This window comes from Aspergillus brasiliensis (genome assembly GCF_001889945.1).
Source record: "Aspergillus brasiliensis CBS 101740 unplaced genomic scaffold ASPBRscaffold_49, whole genome shotgun sequence".
NCBI classification, from domain to species: Eukaryota; Fungi; Ascomycota; class Eurotiomycetes; order Eurotiales; family Aspergillaceae; genus Aspergillus; species Aspergillus brasiliensis.
In genome coordinates, this window is record NW_027137490.1 from 1 (window position 1) to 18820 (window position 18820).

The window sequence follows — 18820 nt, forward strand, 5'->3', positions numbered from 1 at the left end:
AGTTTAGTATAATATATTTATACTTTTTATTTTTTTTAAATCTATTTTCTTTATTTTTACTCACAATTTGGTCCTGCATGAGATTATTAGTAGTAGAAACAGATCTGGCTACTAGTATACTATGAGGCCATGCTCTATAGACTTTATATAAACTTACATAGTAAACTGTTAAAAGTTCGGCTAGCATGGTATAAGTGACTAATATTATTGTGATTTCTTGAATTAATTAATTATTTATTAATATAAGTAGTATTATATACAGGAGGAGTATTACTTTGATAAGAAATATATATCTTATAAAATGTGACTAGGACCTATATCCAAGATCAGATATAATACTATTCTGTATAAGAAATGCAAGACTAATATATAATTTAATAAAGTTTAAGATTGCATAGCTGATTAATAGAATGATTATATTTATAGTAAGAGTACCGGATATAAATAAAAAGAAAAGCCATATATTTGATTTAATATTTTAAAGAAATAATTTTTGAGAATTAGGACTGATAAAGTAACTGAATAATAAGATAAGAAGAGATGAAGTAGTTAGTAGTAATAGTATATATCTAGAGAATAAGAATACCATATAATAGGAGTAAAATACTATATAGATTGGATGATTGAAAGTTCAGGCCAATATTCGGAGTTTCCTGGCAGACAGGAGACTGTATTGATATTTGTATTGCAGCCTATGGTGCTTCGAATGCTGCCAGTAGTTATGTTGTCCCGAATGAGAATATTGTGAACAAATCAAGAGTGGGTTTTTCTGTAGTTGTGGATTGGTGATTATTCTCGGCCCCAAGTCTCTCACGTGATAAGGGGGCTACAGACCCATTGCTGCTAGTGCGGGTTCGCTTTGGCGGCTAAAATTTGATTAAGATTATGATAAGCTGTGTGATTCTAGACCAGTCAGAATATATTATATTTGTATAGAAGAATACATTATAGAACAATGTATCATTAAACAAATATATATTACAGTAGTCCAGATGATCTGGAGATATCAGAAAACAGAAGAATCGGTCGAATAATCTACAGAATTCTTCAGAATATTTATAGAAGGAAAAATGGAATCTTATCTAAGCCCTGTACTCCACATTCGGTGGTCGCATGTGCTCATTACCACCTTGACCGATGTTGTGCTTCAATTGTTAGGCTGTATATGTTACTACCAGGGATGAGCAACAGGTCAAGATTCCTATATTGTCCATGCTCAAATAGACGGTACACATAAATGACATTTCCAATCACCCAATCCCTATCATAAAAATCGAAGTCCAACTGTGACTCTCCTATAGTATATGACAACAACACGTCCGCATCTTGTCCACTGCCTCGTTGCCTGCAGGTGATAGTCGATATGTTGGTCACGCACACTAGTTAGCAATAGTGTGAAGCCCTAATACTCGACTTAGTACATTCTGTGTCCGTTCAGTGCATGAGCATGCGCGAAGTTCAAGTCATGATGCATTTCGGTCGGAGCAGGTAAAAACTGAGCATCGCTCTAGAATTCCTTCACGCAAAAGCTTGCTCGTAGACGTCTGCCATCATCAGAGGTGTCGGAACTCTCTCTGTTCCGTAATGCTCAAGGCACAAAGAAGATCACAGATACCAGTAACTAGTGGCAACAGGTTTTTCTGTGATGCCTTTAGATACAGGAGGTCACGAACTCGAAGAAGAATAGACCTCGTGGCACCCAGCGGCATACCATCATAGAATGCGGAGGCTGAGGTCACAGTTCCCAACATGGGGATTCCAGTCCCCAAAACTATCCATCTCTGAATTACAGGGGAGTCTGGTCCATCGAGCTGGAACTTACTTCCCGACCTTGGGCTACTAGAGAAGTCGCTCGAGGATGGCATTTGGGCCATAGTCCCATATATGTATAGACACAGACTAGCCTGGTAAGCTGCGACAGCAAAGAACTCTGTAAAGCTCTGTGCATCACGGTAGTGCAAACACCGAATAAGTTGGCTGGCGTGCCATACAGCCTTCCGTGCCTGAGTCGTTTGGCACCATCGTTCCAAAAGTGGTAAGACAGCTTCGGCTTCTTCAGGCCCTTCGCGGCCAGCAATTATTTCGATTTGCTCAAAGGGGGTCAGAGAATGCATGGATAGTAACTCTGACGTTAACTGGCTGCTGGAATGCTGTCCTGAGTGGGTGTCGTCGTGCAGTACGCGGATGCTGTTTAGGAGGTGTGCCACCCGGTTTTGGGAGCTCTCATCTGCAAGGATGAATACTCCAGTTGTATCCAATATATCTGGAAGCAAAAGACCTCTCGACTGTAGGTGGTCTTTGACCATGGAGCCGACAGCATGAAGGACAATTAAGCGTGCTAAGTTGGAGTCGTAAAGTGGTGAAATGGTCTGCAGGAGGAGCGGGTTGGCGAGATACTCCCGCAGGCCTGGCTGTTGCGATGTCTTCTCGAAGCTCTGCAGCTGGGTATATGCTCTGAGCCATTGCGCTGCGGACTTTGCTGTCCACAGCTGCCTGCTTTGGGGAAAGGAGAGACATAGCTCGGCGTAGGAGACAGGAGTTCTACTTCCGTCGACCAAGGATTCTTGCGAGCAATGAATATGCATGTGGAACACCAATCTAGCCGGTATATTCACACATTAGACTAAGGGGACACTATAACTTGATGACAACGGGACCTACCTTTTCCAGGATTCCTGCTCAACCCAATGATGCCATTTTTTCTCAAGTACATCGTCAGGATCTGCTGGATCTGGAACCACACTACTATAGGTCGAAGCACGGTAACGACGGCCGCTTCGGAGCATCTCCATGAGCGTTAGAAAGTATACAGTGGAAATTCTGGCTCATATGCTCACGGTGACAGCCGATCCTACAATAGCCGCGGCAATCTCCATCCTGCGTTTACTGCCACTCCATAGCCCTGTCTGAACATACAGGGACAGCGCCTGGATTTGCTGCAAGCAGCGGGTTTGTGCTATCCGTTTCTCGAACTATTTCACTTGGTTATTCCTTCCCTGAATATAAGAAGCCGTGAAGCTGCCAGTCTTACAATCTGAAATAGATATGGATGAAGAACACTGTGCAGGGCAGTTCCGAACTGGCGAACAGCCGGACTGGACGACCTCATAGCCGCCGACGTAATACAAGCACCCAGAAGCTCTGACGGCATCTCACTTGAGCGTAGTGTAGGGATATGAATCCAGCTATCATCTTCAGTTGCATGAGCCGCGTAAAAGTGATGCAGGAGCCGATCAAGCACATTGGCTGCTGGAAAGGCGGAGAGCACTTTGGTTACATTCGCTGGCTCACAGGTATGCAGTATCATGGCCAAAACTCGATCACGTGTCTCGGATGAGACTATATCGTCAGATATGCGAGTGGAAGGGTATGGCAGGTGACCTTCTATGCAACTGGATCCTGGTTCAAGAAACATATTGCCTTCCTCAGCAGCACGGTGATATTCTGAGTCCGGATCCCATCGCCCCACTGTTTTTTCAAAGGCCACTAGCACCTTGGGGGATTCACTCTGGCTCTTGAATGTCTGTGAATGGGGAAGGTCGGATGCAAACATTGTCAAATCTAAATTTGCGGCTGGGAAGATAGGGGAAGCGATGCCAAGAGTATCGGCCGAACTGTGTAAAATCTGCGGGTGCTGCGGTGAGCCCTCAACCATAAGCTCAGCTACATCATTCAGTCCGCCGAGGTGACCGATAGCTAACATTATGGTTAGAGGACATCCCAAGAGACCAATTGTATATTTGGGAGGGCAAATGCTGACCGTACCTAAGTCGGATCTCACACTAGGCACATCCGGCTCTATATTGGCTTCCGGTGTCTGGATGGAAGTCTGATGTGCAACGCCGGAACAGGAATTTGCGACATTGTTGTCTGCTTGGGGGTAAGCGGCACTTCCAGGGATTTGGATTTCTTCTTCTGCCAGAGTCCAGGGTCGAACGCAAGACATCTGTCGCCGGTGGCAGCGCTGGCAAATCTCGTTATTATCGCATCGAGCTTTGGCTGTCGCGCAGCCCTCACAGGCTTGGGAAGCACGCGGGCCCCGACGACGAAGCCGGGGAGGTCTATTCATTGTAGACTTGGAGATGAATGTTGAAAGGTGGATAATAGAGCTGGACATTTGCTGGGGGGGCGGGGTTACTAGTACTACTAATTAGTATTATATAAAGATAGTCCGGGGAAAGCTTCAAGCTACAAATTGGGTAAGATTGCGGGGTCCTGCATGGCGGTACGTGGCCCTGACGACAAACAGACTTTAGTTTTGGTCACCACGCTAGTGCTCGGCATGATATTTCAGGAAGGGTATATTCAGCAAGTACTAAGTTGCTCGAGTGTATCCGACGCAGGGATAGTAAGTCTCACTTGGAGCACCAGTAACCCTGTACCTTAGGCGCAGAACAGATAGGCCACAACTAATCGTGAGATATCGCCGATTACTGGCCCTCTATCCATAACAATAACATTTGCAACAAATTGAGAGCATGGAAATTTGGCAACGATTTTCACAACATTTGATTAATGATCCATGCACTCTTGCCCCTTATCGGAGATGTGGGGATGGAACTGCAACTTCCCGGCTACTAGACTAGCTGCTGGGCTACTGTACCCCACTGGCCCGCCAGCAGTAGCGTTTGCGCTCACATACTTCCAGTAAAAGTGCAGAAAATAGATTTCATGCTTATATATACATGTCGCTCTTGCTCCAGTTCGATATGTAATCCATCGCCGCCACCCCCTTTCAGGGATGAGAGACGTATATGCAAACGTTCTATCTGTTCAGCCACTGATGTATTTCTCATCAAACCACATCAGGCCTCCACCAATATTCAAACAGGCTAGGCTGGCGAAACAGTGCCTCCCCCGGTGAGGTTAAAAGTCCGTCTTGCCAACGGCTTGTTAGCAGGAGAATCGGCGTCATATGTGACAGAGAAGCCGTTGCTGTTGACATTCGAAAACGACATATCGGCGTTGGTCAAGTTCTTCAGCGCAGTGTTCCCTGTAACATTCCAACTGCTTGTCTTATCGAGGTATACGGCTAGCTCCGCTTCACCATATCCGACGTAGGTGCGTCCTCTCCAATGCGAGTGTCGTTCTAGGGAGAATCCCAGTGTGCTTCGATTGTATGCGACTAGATCGCCTTCCAGAGTACTTTCTTCGACATAAATGCGACTATCAGCGGTAGCAACTATATCCCCGGAAGTTGCATAGTCAGAGTAGAAGTTGAAAGCCTCAGTGATAGTTGAAAAATTAGCCACCGCAAGGATTCCTGACTCGGTTATAATCTGACTGTTGCGGATGTAGCTGTCGGCATAGACCGTGCCGTACCAGAGTCCCGGTGCGTCTCCTAGAACCTTCAATTTCGTGTTCTCCAGAGTAAAATGAAATGGATAAGCCTGCGTATCCTTGGAGATGCTGAATATGACTGCCCCGCCCAAAAGCCCAGCAGTGAGATCGCAGTCCCTAGCGACGGCATGGCCTTCACCGATAGTAAAGAAGGCGGGAGACTGTTCAGCATACCCGATTACATTGGTGAGGTTCGCATGTTTAACCGCAAAGACAATAGCCGATCCAATTCCGGTAGTATGAGCGATCGAGTCCTCTACATAGAGGTACCCAGCCGGGGTATCCCCGGAAAACGAAGAGCAGCGGTTCCCACCGCTGAAATGGCGCACATTCTTCGCGCGAATTGTTCCATTGCCGGCAGCATACAACCCATGCGCTGTTGGCCCCGAACTATACAGCCAGGAGTTATCAACATAGGCTACGGAATTGGTGCCGTAAGCGTAAATATTTGCCGCACCATTGTGTGTTGTGATGTTCACGTCCGTCAAATGCAGCTGGCTATTGTTTGCGACGAGCACGGCTGAGTTCACGCCGTAAAAGCTAGCCTGGATGAGGTTGCTGGAGTAGCCGAACTTCACAACCTCCGTGTGGTCGACATACACATTGGCGTGCTCTGTCGCGACCAGGACGCTGGTGTCGTTGCCAACGACAGCCAGAGTGGTATGGTCAAATCGCTTTTGCTGCCCACGTACCATGTAGGGACCGACTTGGGCAATTCTCTGCACTGCCTCGGTGCTTACGTTGTAATCGGCAAAGATTGCGTTGTCAGATTCCCACTGGGACTCAGGTATAACGTCCCCAGGGTCACTTATGGTGATTGCGGCCGCAGCCGTCACAATGAAGTAGAGAACTGAGTAGGGTTTCATCTTGATGGGGATATGGTGGGATGGATAACAAAAGGCCTGATGTAGGATCCTTCTTATAAGCGACAATGTCTTAACGTCGGATGATGATCGATATAAGGAAGTTGTGGCTCTGTTTGAAATGTGGGTTACATAGTTGATCCACCGTAGAGCGCGCCCGGCATGCCGCTGCTCGCGCGGAGTAGAAAAGCTCTGTTCGAGATGACCGGCTCCACATCAGGCTTAAGGCTTTCGTCAGGCAAATATAGGCCACGGTGAGGGTCTAAAAGTCATGAAGTCGAGGCTTGCTTTCTTTACTCTTATTCTGTCCTATTCTATTTTTTTTATCTTATTCGCTTTTATTCTAATTTGCGTGACCCAAACATCATCTATTTGTACGCCCTGCTTTTGTGATCCAGGGCATCCGGCGCCAAGGCCACTAAAAGTATCATGACGCTTAAGAAGTAGTCCTCCGTGCACACAGGGTGTAGAAATTTTTTTGTTTAGCTTACTGGACTACAAGAATACGCCAAGAAAACTTGGAAAATATATTCAGTCAACTTTTTGAGCTAACCGGAAAACCGAAATTCTCTGATCATATGGTCAAAAGGCGTCCAAAACCTAGGCGTATATTTATGATTTACCAGAAACGCTTCTCCATGAACGACGCGCCTCGACCCTCTCCCACCAAGCCCGCAAATGCTTCCTTGACTCTAGCTCAGTAGACAATCCAAGTACGGCCATGAAAGCAATCCACGGCATATGATAGCTATCTACTAGGGAAAATGTCTAGACAAGAATATTAGCGCCTCCAGAGTCCGCGTGTATCGGTATCAACATACTGTTCCTCCCAAGTAATCCTGCTTGTCCAAGATACTTTCGTAGTAATCAAGACACTTCCGTATCTGGTCCTGGTAAATGGAAACGAGACTAGCGTCGGGCTCGCCGTGGCCCATCATACTACCCACTCTGAATTAGGCCGATTATGCCAGGTGAACTCAGACTCAACAAACCTCTTGAATAGGCTCTCATAGGCCAACTGCTTGAACGGTGGATCAAAGTACGAGTACTCGACACTTGCTGCCTGGTAGAACCCGGCAACTTGTACAGGGTCAGATGGTGGGGTTAGATGTCCGCCGTGTTTGACCGTGAGATATTGACAGATAGCGCGTGATTCGAATATCTTAGTATCCGTGTCTTGGTATGCTGGGATGACGCCGAAAGGATTGTGCTCGGATAGATACGCGGGGCTCTTGTTATAGTTAGATATGCTCCAGTAATCTGTTAAGTTGACCTAGAGACGAACCTTTTGCACACCAGCACGCATGTTGATCGAAATCAGTTCATAGTCAATTCCTAGCTCCTCCAGAACGATGAGCACCCGCTGGGTACATGTAGAGGATATTGATCCGTAGATCTTGGGAATCAGAGACATCCTGCGCAGGAAGGCTAACACTATGTTTCATGGAAAGGGGTGAGATGATGGAAAATTCCTGTAATCGATCATGCGGAGGGACGGGTGGTTTTCCCTTCCGCTGCCTGCTTTGCTCGGCTCCACGTTTAACGGCATCCCGAAAGTCAGCGGCATCCCGGCTGCGAGGCGCACCATCTTCTCCACAATATCGAGCGCCATTCATCTCCCAGAGCTTCAGATCCGGCTCCATGAACATGGAGCAATATGTGCACTGATTGACTGGCGGGATACGAATTAGCCAGGAATATATACCCTCGGCCGCGGTATTAAGATTCGCCAAATTGAACTGCTTGACAAGATTGACGAATTCCGACGGAGTCACTGCACGAACACTCACAATGTCTCCTAAATTCACTCAAACTGACGAAACAGTCCTTCGGGGACCACAAAGAACAGATTTTGACTTTTCCGACTTTGACCATTCAGCCATTCCCCTAGAAGGCGAACAATGGCCGGTCGTTATCATCGGATCAAGCATGGTAGGAATGACACTAGGGATTCTACTGGGATATTGGGGGTATGCTTCCTCCTTTCATCCGCCCGTGCCCATTTCTTTATCTAACTTGTTCATAGTATAGAATCAGTGGCCTTCGACCGACACCCCTCAACGGCAACGCACCCTCGCGCGGCCCTCTTCCTCCTCCGCACAATGGAGATCTTCCGACAACTTGGGCTAGAAGAGGACATGGTTCGCGCCAGCAAATCCAATTTTGATCTCGATGCAGGGATGCTTCTTGTGGAACGGCTAATCGGCGGCAAAGTCATTGCCAGAATGCAGGAGGCAGATCCGGAACAGACGGCCAAGATCACGCCCTGCAAGCGAATATGGCTTACCCAAAACATGTTTGAACCTCTGCTCCGGAGTGGAGCCCATAGGTTCGGCGCGAAGCAAGTCTTCTCGACAAGAGTAGTGCATTACGATGAACATGATGACGGTGTGATTGTTGTTGTGCAGGACCTCGCAACGGGGAAATACTCCAAGTACAAGACTCAATATTTGGTCGCTTGTGATGGGAATCGTAGCCCCACACGTCGCAAAGAAGCCATCGAGTGGACAGGGCCAGGAACATTCGGCAACAATATTTCCATTAACTTTCGTGCAGATCTCGCTGATTATTTGGGTTCACGAGCAGTGCATGGAGTGACATATGTGATCAACAAGGACATCAGTGGAGGATTTCGTCTGGAAGATGGAGGCAAGAGTGGCTTCTTAATCGTGACTCGGCTGCGTGATAGACACGACTTCGAGCCGAACTCCGTCACAGAGCAGGATGCGAGAGATGCTTTTTTTGCGGCATCTGGAATAGAGGAAGATGCTACCCTCGATATTGATTATGTGTCTTACTGGAGTGTGGCTGCTCTTAATTGCAGTCAATACTCGAGTCAAAGGGGGCGTGTCTTTCTTGCTGGAGATGCAGCCCACATTATGCCTCCGACAGGAGGGATGGGCGGAAACACGGGCATACAGGACGCCTATAACCTTGCGTGGAAGCTTGCGTACGTGCTTAAAGGACTGGCAGATGTTTCGCTGCTGAAGACATACACCATCGAACGCCAACCCGCTGCAGAAAGCATAATGCAGCAGGCATTCTCCCGTCTCGTCAATCGAGTCCTGGAAGACAAATCTATTGTCCACGATGAGGAGCTCCCAGATGACGTCTGCGAACTAGGGTATTGCTACCGAAATGGGGCTTTTGACTACAGCAACGTGGTGGATAAGGGAACTTCGACGCCATGGAATAATCCTCACAAACCCAATGCTGTGGCTGGCGCACGTCTTCCTCATATCAAACTAGTTGATCATACAAGGAATGACAAAGTCATCTCATCGCTTGACCTCGTCCGTGTCAATTTCGTCTTGTTAACCGCGGACCCTTTCTCACCGTGGCTTCCGGCAGCTGCCGCGCAGGCTGTGACTGTGGATGCGTTTGAACTGTCGCAAAGCTCCGACGCAATCGCCGACCCAGGCGGTCAATTCAAGAAGCTTTGCAGTATGGATCATGGAGAGGCTATACTGGTTCGACCTGACGGGTTAATCGCCTGGCGAGGCAAGGCATCTAGTGCAGGACACTCGGAGACACTGGCCGCGGTGCTGAGTAAAGTCTTAGGAGCACGCACGTAAACCGGTTTGGATAAACCGCACCAGAAACTAAAAAAATGTCCATTTCACGCACTAACAACTACCATGAGCCACCTTTTCAATAATGTACACTTAATCATCCGATCATGATGATCGGAGCTTCCCTCCACCCTGAAGTTCGTATGTTTTCCCCCTCCAAGCATCATTGCCTAATGAACCCGAGTCATACACAATATCGAATCCATTGCTAAAGATATTGCTGAGCGTACCATTGGAGCTGATAAAGCTTTGAAGGACTGAATTCCCAGTCAAGCTCCATGTCGATGTATCGTCCAGAGACACGGACAAATAAGCGTCTCCATATCCCACCTTCGCCATGCCAGTCCAATGGGAATAACGCTCCAGGTTCAAGATAATTGATGACTTGTTGTATGCAACAAGCTCACCCGAAATAGTTGATTCCCTAACATTGATAGTTGCCTGTGCAGGGGATAAGTTGTTATTTTCTTCAAAGCCGGCATAATAATCAAAATCCTGAGTCAGATACGAGTAGTTCGAAACCGCGAAAATTCCTGATGTAGTATTAATGCACGTCGCGATGAGGTCAACTGTGGCTATGATATTTCCAAACCACAACCCCGGATTCCCATCGCCCAGGACAGTCAAGCGAGTATTGTCGAGAATAACACTCGTGCCATTTCTGATAGTCGAATCAGATATCATGACAATACCACCTAACAGTCCAGCTGTCAGATCAGAGTTTTTCAAGATGCCCGTGACATCGGATAGTGCGCCGTCGCTGATCATGGCGGGCGATTTGGCAGCATAGCCGACAACGTTTGTCATGTTGCACAGTCCCTGTAGGAAGCATATGGCGGAGCCGACTCCTTCTGTGCGGACGATAGCGTTTTCAACGTGGATGTACCCGGCTGGATAGTCTCCGCTGAAGGCTGAGCACCTAGTGCCCCCGGAATAAACTTGGACGTCTTTGGCATAAACGGTGCCATTGCCAGCTGCGTAAAACCCATGAGAAACAGGGCCAGAACTGTAGAGCCAGGTATTTTTGGCGTAGGTTACGCTCCCTGTGCCATATGTATAGACATTTGCTGCGCCATTATGTGTAGTAACGTTGACATTAGAGAGTCGTAGTGTGGAATTGTTTGCATTATGGACAGCTGCGTTGACGCCTGTGAGATTTAATGAGTCAACGTCCAGAAAGGCCGAGAGACACTGGAGATCGCTTACCATAGAAGCTGGCTTGATTGAGAGCGGAAGAATAGCCGAACTTCGTGATAGCGCTATGAGTAATAGTGATGTCGGACCGATTCGTTATGACAACAACACTTGTGTCATTTGCTGTGGCTTCTAGTGACTGATGACTGATAGAGCCTTTCTGGTGACTGTAGGTATAGGGACCAGTGACTGGGATGGTTTGGTAAGCTTCTCCGGTTGTATGCCAGTCGAAAATATATGCGTTGTCGTCCGCCCACTCTTGAGGGGGAACGATATCACTTGGATCCTGAACAAGTATAGACGCCAGAGCAAGTGATGCAAGGAGCACCAAGGAGAGGATTGGATCGGTCATAGTAAACGGACTGTCTCCAGGGAACTTCGAAGTGGCGTACTATATTTGCGAGATGTGTTCTCATATAAATCGTAGACGGCCACGGCTCAACTGTGCCCCCCCACTCCGGCAGGAGGTACAGCCTTGGAGAATATTCCTCAGCAACCGGTGCCGGCGGGGAACTTGCGATAATATCATGGCCAGTAAATCCGATGCGGCCCACGTGGTGGCCTCCATGATTCTAGGAGGGAAGACAGGGAACCGAGCATGTCAAGGAACGGGAAGCCGGACGGCAGGTCGATCGTTAAGGAGTGTGAAACAAGTGTAATTGGACTGGCTATATGTCTTGCCTTCCACGGTGTGTGATGAATACCCAGTCTTAACTTCGTGTTAGTTAATTTCCTCTCTCGGTCTTTTTAATAATCTTTTGCATTCTGATACGCAACATTGAACATGAGAGGCGGTTGAGGACAGGAGTCCTGAGAGATCATCTATACATATTACTGTCAAGGTTTATCCGCTAGCCAATAAGAAAACATTTATTTCTCGGGGCGAAAAGAGTGTTTAATATTTCCCAGAAGATATTCTCGGCATCAGATGAGTTTGATGAATCCAGCATTCTGTGTATTTGCAATCCTACCAAGCGATCGAAGACAGTAGAAAAAGTAAAGGATGATCCGACCACAGTTACCCGAACTACTCGCCAACCTCGCGATCGGAGCTCCAGTGACCATACTTGCGCATGATCGGCCATTGCCAGGTACTGTGGCGGATATGCTTTCCCCAGAAATAGAAAGGAATGACGAGCAAAATAATGATACCGGAAATCGCTGCCATCTCTCCGAAAGCGATTGCATAGCCATCCTGATCTATCCAAGGGTTTGTGTAGAACGAGAGCAGAAACCCAAACCCAGCTAAAAATCATCAGTAATGTTTCTGTATTACTGGCCCGAAGACTAAGTGGAGGCTCACCTTTGAATGCCAGGATAGATACGCTGACCTCGCCAACAGCCGGTCTGTAGCAGTCAATGCAGTACACCATGGAGACGTTTGTGGCCTGCACTATCGCAAAATTTAGAAGGCCAAGTCCAAGGACTGGCACAATCCAGTGGCACTCATTTTGAATGCCAACCCCATATAGAATTAAAGAAACTGGCGCGCAGACACCACCGATGGCAATAGCAGGAAGCCGCATTTCAGGTTCTCGAATGCCGCCATTTCGACGAGTAAACCAATCAGCAGTCCAGTCAGACAGATGACCGCCGCACATAATGCCAATTAGGGATCCAATCAAGGACGAAACGAAGCAAAGACCTGATTGCCATGCTTCGAAGCCATAGTATGTGGAAAATGCCGTGGAATAATTGGAGGTAATCGCAACAAGGAAGCCAACGGTGACAGAAGAGACCAGAGTGGACCAGAGCACAGGCGGAAGAATGATCAAGATGATAGGCCTAAGAAAGACCCGAAAAAGAGACTCTTTGGTGTATGTGCCGTGAAACAATTTGATCGAACTGATATAGCTCTCTTTGGGTGGGGGCCTTCTCATGTGTGATCCGGCATCCTCGACAGTCATCGTTTCTGCACGGGTCTTTTCAGCGTCGACATCGATTACGAAAGGATAGTCGGTCGCGCTCCGGTCGTAAGTTGTCTCCGGGAATGTAAAAATCACTAAGATCAGCAATCCTCCCAGAAGTGCTGTCGCGACATAGTAGATAACCCGCCAGTGGTAGTGAATGGTAATAAGACCGTCAATGATGATACCACCTGCAACTCCCATGGACAGGGCTGCAGTGTATATCGCCATGACGGTCCCTCGCTCATGGACGAAGAAGATATCTGCGATAGTAAGTGGCCCAAGGCACTCCCCAGCACCTGCTGCCAGGCCCAGAACGATTCGACCAGTCAGCTCGACAGCGTAAGATCGCGCAAAGCCACACCATAATGCCGTCCCGAAATACACAAGAAATGAGAGGACGTAAATTGGCCGCCGACCATACTTCACAATAAGCGGCATCCAGAATAGCATCCCAACACCCTGGCAGAGCGCAGCGGAAGTAAAAAAGTAGGACACTTGGGATACATGACTGGAGAAGTCGGGTCCCATAGGGCCGAGGAAGTCGATAGTCGTTTCAGAGATGGCCACTGAAGGCCCAGCCGCTAAAAAATTGCAGAAGAACACGGCCAAGCAAGCAACAACGGCCAGGAAATACCGATGTTTGCTTGGCCAATTCAAGGGGTCATTGGGATCCGCTGTAGGATTTGGGATCAGAATGACCTCGTTCGTCTCATGATGGCGAAGGCGTAAGGTGCCCAGCTTGTGAGTGTGAGTGTCTGTGGTAGCAGAATCCATGGCGACGATATCGACGAGCTACTCTTTGCAAGGCAAGCCATGAATGGGGCCATCCTAATAAGCAATATACATTGACTAGTCGTCATTGTCCTCTCCGGGCATGGCCGGGGATGATTGTCTACCTGAGGCCCCGTAAACTGGCCAGCAGGTTGTGGGTTACTGACCGGCAATCCGGGGACAGTCTGGCCAGCACACAGGCCGCTAGTCCACCTCTTGGGCTCAGGACCAAAGGACGTGGGGGAGCTTTCCGTTAATCGAATGAAAAGTGAAGATATCAAAGTAAGCGGGATTGCCATCTCCGATTGGACACAGGACTTGGCTAGAGCCAAGTACCAAACCCTTGGCGCAGGCTACTTTGTTTGACTAACCCCGGATCCCAACCGGCAAAAGGACAAATCTCTACTCAGGTCCCTTTTCATTACACATTTTCTAATGATTGAAAGTGCTAAGCTTCATTGTGCTTCTCTGGAAGAACAAATGGGGGGTTTCCTGTCTAACATAATCAACTGAGACCGCTCAGCTATAAGACAACACGAAGTGTACGAGTGGAAGGAGGCCTGTAAGTATATTGGAATCTAGCCAAGGCTGTTCGGGCCTGTTCTCGTTCCGATGGCGATGCTGCCTGGGATTATGGCGGTATGAATATAGTGAGCCAGGGGCGTGATGATGTGAGGCAGTATACCAGGTTTGTCACGAAGGGTGCACAGCCATTAAGCCACACATAAATGCTTAGAGCTTCCAAACAGTATATTCCCCATCGCCGGCGGGGTTTAGTCAAGTATCCATCCCAAAACCCCGCATTTTACCGAAATCATTGCACTGTCCCATTGCAAAGACATCGGAAATGTGGGGGACCCCTTTTGTCCTGTGCGTCCAGACTTGAAGCTTCGCTACACCGAAGGGCGTTCCGGTGGGGAAATAGGCCCAATATGGGGTGCATATTGGAGCACCAAGAGACCCACGCTAATCCTTCTGCATATTGTCGGTACTCAACATACAAACCTCACTTTAATTGTGATCAGTCAAAGTGGAGAGGCTGGGAGCAATGACGAGCGGGCCGGGTAGCTTGGACAAGATAAATAGTCGTCGGATTGTGGTTTTGCCATCTCACGTCTATCAAACTTTGAATGATCGAAGGTTCCTTTGACAGTAACTCAAAAATGCATTTTCCATCAGGCCTTTGGGTCATTATCACATGTCTCACCCTCGCGCTACCCGTGGTCGCTGCCTCCAACGAGTCGAACACCAGCAGCTCCCGGAAGCACCTGTCGAGCGTTATGAATCAGGTGTTAGAATCTATCAGGCTCCAGGACCCGAATATCCTACCACTAGCAACTATCTACAAAGCAACCGAGAACTCGCACCCCTCTTCACCTGCCATGATGACAGCGTGGCGAACTATCACCAAGGTTGAAGCACCTGCCATGCTTGCGATCGACACTGTGCAGAATTCAGTATACTTTATCTCAGCCATCAGTGAAGGAAATAGATCCAGATCAATTCTCCGCGGTCGAATCCAGGTGGTTGATTGGCTTGTTGCCGAACTGGAGCTATTTATCAACCGCTCCCGTGGTGACGATGGCTTCGCTTTCTCAGTTGAGGAGCTTGATGCCAACTACAAGACACTTATGTCACCGCCGGCCGGACGAAAACAAGCAAGTCGAGCAACATTGGAGGCTCTGGGGAAGGCACTTTGGAACCCATCCGCCAATTTCACTGCTACTGTGAGTAATAACTGCCAGTTCACCGAGGTAGGATGGAAGGTTGTCGATACTGGGACCTACGGGAACGGCTCCACCGATCCGCTCGGGTGTAGTTGGGACTCGACAAGGCCGTATGATCCTGATGCAAGGGCAAATCTCGTTGTCGACGAGGAATTAGGATTCGTCGTGTCTAGCGGCATGGTCCAGGGTAAAGTCTATCCGTACTACGGTAATATTTCTACTTTTATCCCGGATTCCATGCACACACAGCAGAACGCCCAGGAGGTCTGGATTGACACAGTAAAGGGACATGGGAACGTATCGCTGCTGTCCCCTGCTGAGGCTACCGGTGAAAATATGGAGGTTGTCCAGTATTACAACGATGAGCTTCAAGCCCTTCAGCTAAATGTCTTTCTTACCGGTCCTAATATGACATCTGCTTGGTTATGAGGGGACTTAATCATATGGAGCACTTATTGCTGTGCCATTTACCAACCCTATGGATTAAGACTATCTCAACTCCTTTGATACGCCTTTGTTTTCCAGATTGAACTATCCTACTAGTCTAGCTTCTTTTGTTGAAGATGACAATAAAGTGGATATATCATGTTTAATGTTCCCCTATCCGAATTATTTTACCCCTCAGGTCTATCGTCCCATATGAGAGATTTTCCGCTATCTGAGCCGTTAGTATGGACGTAGAGCAGTACAGAGCTATCAATATATTCCGCAGACTGGAAGCTCGCTATCTCACTAACGGTAATTTGAGCGGACCCCCCCCCCCAATAGTTATAGCGTTCGGGCCTTAATACAGGATAGGAATCCGGAAAATTCCCGTTAAGTATAGAACTGACGGAATCCATTGGTAATACCGAGAGGGGCCAGAAGTGAAGAAAACACATGCTACATAGTCTCATCCAAAAGAGGACTCATGGACAGCCTGAACATCACGACCTCCGAAATCTCAATTCACAATCCAAATGGTCACTATGCCCAGCCAGTTCCATTACGCGGGCTAGTAAGGTAAACCAAAAACTGCTCGCCTTGAAGCTGATCATCGTAATACTGGAAAACATTGAAACTAGTCGCCAGGGTCGCCATCGGTTCAATCAGATATATATACCCCTCCGAACTTTGGATGGAGTACCACGTATCCTGCGTCGCCTGCGAAGACTTCATCGAATCCGGGATAAACGCGGAGAAAGTGGCGTAGGGGTATACCTTGCCCGGAACCACGCCTGCCGTGACAACAATTCCCAGTTCCTCATCGATGACCACAGTCCGGGCATTCAAATCAGTAGGTCGATCCGACATCCAGTTACACGCAGCATTTTTTACCACCCAGCCCATCTCAGTGAACTGGCAGTCCGAGGCCATATTTACCGTGAAGTTGTCGTTTGCGTTAAAGCTCGAGGCAGCCAGGCGCGCCAGCTGATCGCGGGTTGCTTTTGTCCGATTTGTGGGCGGGCTCTGCCACCGCTTGAAGTTATGGGCCAAATTCTCAACGTCGAAGGCGAACCCGTCCTCGCCTTTGCCGCGATTGACGAATAGCTCGAACTCGCTAATTAATTGCGAAGATACTTTGATGCGGCCCCAGAGGATATTTTGAATTGTGGCATTTCCTTCAGTAATAGGTACTGTGAAGTACGCCTGGCCTTGTGTGATGTCGATGGCCAGTAGGCTTGGTGAGCTGACTTTCGTGACAGTGCGCCAGAGGGTCATCATGTTCAGGGCTGCCGGGTGTGCATTTTCAGTTGCCTTGTAAACTTCTGCCAATGGGAGTATGAAGGGATCGTGCGCCGCCATTGAATCTAGGACTTTAGTTGTCATGTTTTCCAGACATTCACGGTTGCATGATGTGTTGCTTGACGGGCTTCTCTCAACCAATGTCATAACCGGGTTCGCAACTAACCCTACCGCGAGCGCAAGATATGTCAGTACCTTGGAAAGCATGTTGTCTGCATCCAAGAATGGAGACGACGAGACATGGGCAGACACGCTGAGACACTGCGGTCTAAATACTCATTGACACTATACGGAAAGCCGCTGCTCCCATCGGGGAGGATAACTGCGGATCCTAACTAGGGCTGAGGTGTGGACGGCTTTCCGTCCCGGATTCCGTCCCAGATTCCGAAGTGGAGGGGGCGAAAGGCTGTGTTAATAGGCAGCCCGTAGGACCATGAGAAAGGTATAGTTTGCCCTACTCCACTGGGGTTGGTACATCGCATGTGTGATGGCATCAGAATCCCTGCAGCTTATATAATGCCGACTTTTCGGCATGGGATGTAATAGTATTAATTTTCAGGATATAATATTTTCACATGATTCCTATCCCAGAGGGGTAAAAGCATTCATGTAGAATACTATCAGAATACCAGATACCCAAAAGCTCTGATTAGTTAAATCTTTGAAAAGAAAACAAAGATTTATTTATTATTATCTTGTTAAGTAGTATATATAAATATTACATCAAAGTTGAAATTTTACTAGAGTGGCAAACAGCCAGGTCAGGTCAGGTTAATCAAAAAATTTCTACCTGCAGTCAGGTTAACAGACAGGTTAATAAAAAATTATATACCTGATTATTAACTCTACAGTTAATTTAGATCTATTTAACTAATCTAGTAGGAAAACAGTACAGAGTGATAAATAGATTCATATCTAAGCTAGCCTGATTTAGCTCGATAAATATCTGATTTTACCTGATTACTGCCTGATCAGGTTAAACAGTTAATTGTAGTTAATATTCTTTTTTTTTGTTATTATGCCTGATAGTTAATAGAAATCTCTATCCTGACCTGATTGCCGGTTAACGGTCAGGTTACAGGTAAGATATAACAGTCAGATATAGCCACTTTATCTTATCCTATATAATTTGGAACTATAAATCAGTATTACTTGATTTTTCCAGAAATCAAAAATATTCTAGGTCACGTTGAAGGCGTTCATTGTCTCGCAAAACAAAGTTGTCTACCGTGTCTCGCTCAATATTCCGAAGAGACGCTCTAGATAGGTCTGCCTGTTCCGGACATCCGTAACGTCATTGATCTGGGTGTCAGAAGGGGACAGTGGGCGAGAGGGAAAGGCAGCAGTGCGGTTGAATTTACCCCAAAACTTGTTCCTGTAGTTGGGGAAAGCCATGCCAAGGGACGCGTGTTGGGTTCTTTACCAGCTGGCCCACCCGTTCGGCCGCAGCCCATACCGTGCTTCAGGCGGAAATATATGTTGGTTTCAGGCTCATTTGTCCCAACAAAATGCGCCGGCTCGATGATGCCTAAAATTGCCATTTAGTGGTTTGAAAAATTCGATCTCTCTGCCGACCCTTCAGAAGTGGAGAGCCCGTTTGTGTAAATAACAACATTACTATGGAATCTAGGATTTGAGGATTTGACACCATGTAGTTATTACTCGTTGGAGCTCATCGACAAGTGAAGAGAATCTATTAAGAAAAAGGCTGGTAATGG

At 47.5% G+C, this 18820-nt stretch overlaps 8 protein-coding genes across 8 annotated transcripts; 2 read left to right on the top strand and 6 right to left on the bottom strand.

Moving 5' to 3' along the window:
- Positions 1 to 1553: 1553 nt before the first annotated feature.
- Positions 1554 to 4069, bottom strand: ASPBRDRAFT_201747 (uncharacterized protein; the record flags this gene model as incomplete). The annotated part of the gene is made up of 5 exons (XM_067621592.1): positions 1554 to 2598; positions 2662 to 2786; positions 2838 to 2972; positions 3032 to 3696; positions 3766 to 4069. The coding sequence occupies 5 exons, from the start codon at positions 4067 to 4069 to the stop codon at positions 1554 to 1556; spliced, it is 2274 nt and encodes a 757-aa protein (XP_067472763.1).
- A 763-nt stretch (positions 4070 to 4832) lies between these two features.
- On the bottom strand, positions 4833 to 6206 carry ASPBRDRAFT_139868 (uncharacterized protein; the record flags this gene model as incomplete). Its single annotated transcript, XM_067619137.1, has 1 exon — positions 4833 to 6206. The coding sequence occupies one exon, from the start codon at positions 6204 to 6206 to the stop codon at positions 4833 to 4835; it is 1374 nt and encodes a 457-aa protein (XP_067472764.1).
- Positions 6207 to 6815: 609 nt separating this feature from the next.
- On the bottom strand, positions 6816 to 7617 carry ASPBRDRAFT_139856 (glutathione S-transferase family protein; the record flags this gene model as incomplete). Its single annotated transcript, XM_067619135.1, has 4 exons — positions 6816 to 6971; positions 7025 to 7142; positions 7196 to 7434; positions 7489 to 7617. The coding sequence occupies 4 exons, from the start codon at positions 7615 to 7617 to the stop codon at positions 6816 to 6818; spliced, it is 642 nt and encodes a 213-aa protein (XP_067472765.1).
- Positions 7618 to 7994: 377 nt separating this feature from the next.
- On the top strand, positions 7995 to 9778 carry ASPBRDRAFT_139864 (uncharacterized protein; the record flags this gene model as incomplete). Its single annotated transcript, XM_067619136.1, has 2 exons — positions 7995 to 8173; positions 8230 to 9778. 2 exons carry the CDS (start codon positions 7995 to 7997, stop codon positions 9776 to 9778), a joined length of 1728 nt encoding a protein of 575 aa, XP_067472766.1.
- Positions 9779 to 9880: 102 nt separating this feature from the next.
- Positions 9881 to 11321, bottom strand: ASPBRDRAFT_139873 (uncharacterized protein; the record flags this gene model as incomplete). The annotated part of the gene is made up of 2 exons (XM_067619139.1): positions 9881 to 10923; positions 10982 to 11321. 2 exons carry the CDS (start codon positions 11319 to 11321, stop codon positions 9881 to 9883), a joined length of 1383 nt encoding a protein of 460 aa, XP_067472767.1.
- Positions 11322 to 11996: 675 nt separating this feature from the next.
- Positions 11997 to 13653, bottom strand: ASPBRDRAFT_201752 (uncharacterized protein; the record flags this gene model as incomplete). Its single annotated transcript, XM_067621593.1, has 2 exons — positions 11997 to 12214; positions 12273 to 13653. 2 exons carry the CDS (start codon positions 13651 to 13653, stop codon positions 11997 to 11999), a joined length of 1599 nt encoding a protein of 532 aa, XP_067472768.1.
- A 1226-nt stretch (positions 13654 to 14879) lies between these two features.
- ASPBRDRAFT_165005 (uncharacterized protein) lies at positions 14880 to 15883 on the top strand. The gene has a single exon (XM_067619549.1). The coding sequence runs from the start codon at positions 14931 to 14933 to the stop codon at positions 15804 to 15806; it is 876 nt and encodes a 291-aa protein (XP_067472769.1). The 5' UTR covers positions 14880 to 14930; the 3' UTR covers positions 15807 to 15883.
- Positions 15884 to 16343: 460 nt separating this feature from the next.
- Positions 16344 to 17249, bottom strand: ASPBRDRAFT_139871 (uncharacterized protein; the record flags this gene model as incomplete). The annotated part of the gene is made up of 1 exon (XM_067619138.1): positions 16344 to 17249. The coding sequence occupies one exon, from the start codon at positions 17247 to 17249 to the stop codon at positions 16344 to 16346; it is 906 nt and encodes a 301-aa protein (XP_067472770.1).
- Positions 17250 to 18820: the final 1571 nt, after the last annotated feature.

Coding starts and splice junctions, on each gene's coding strand:
- ASPBRDRAFT_165005 (XM_067619549.1), top strand. CDS start 14,931: ATGAATCAGGTGTTAGAATCTATCAGGCTCCAGGACCCGAATATCCTA.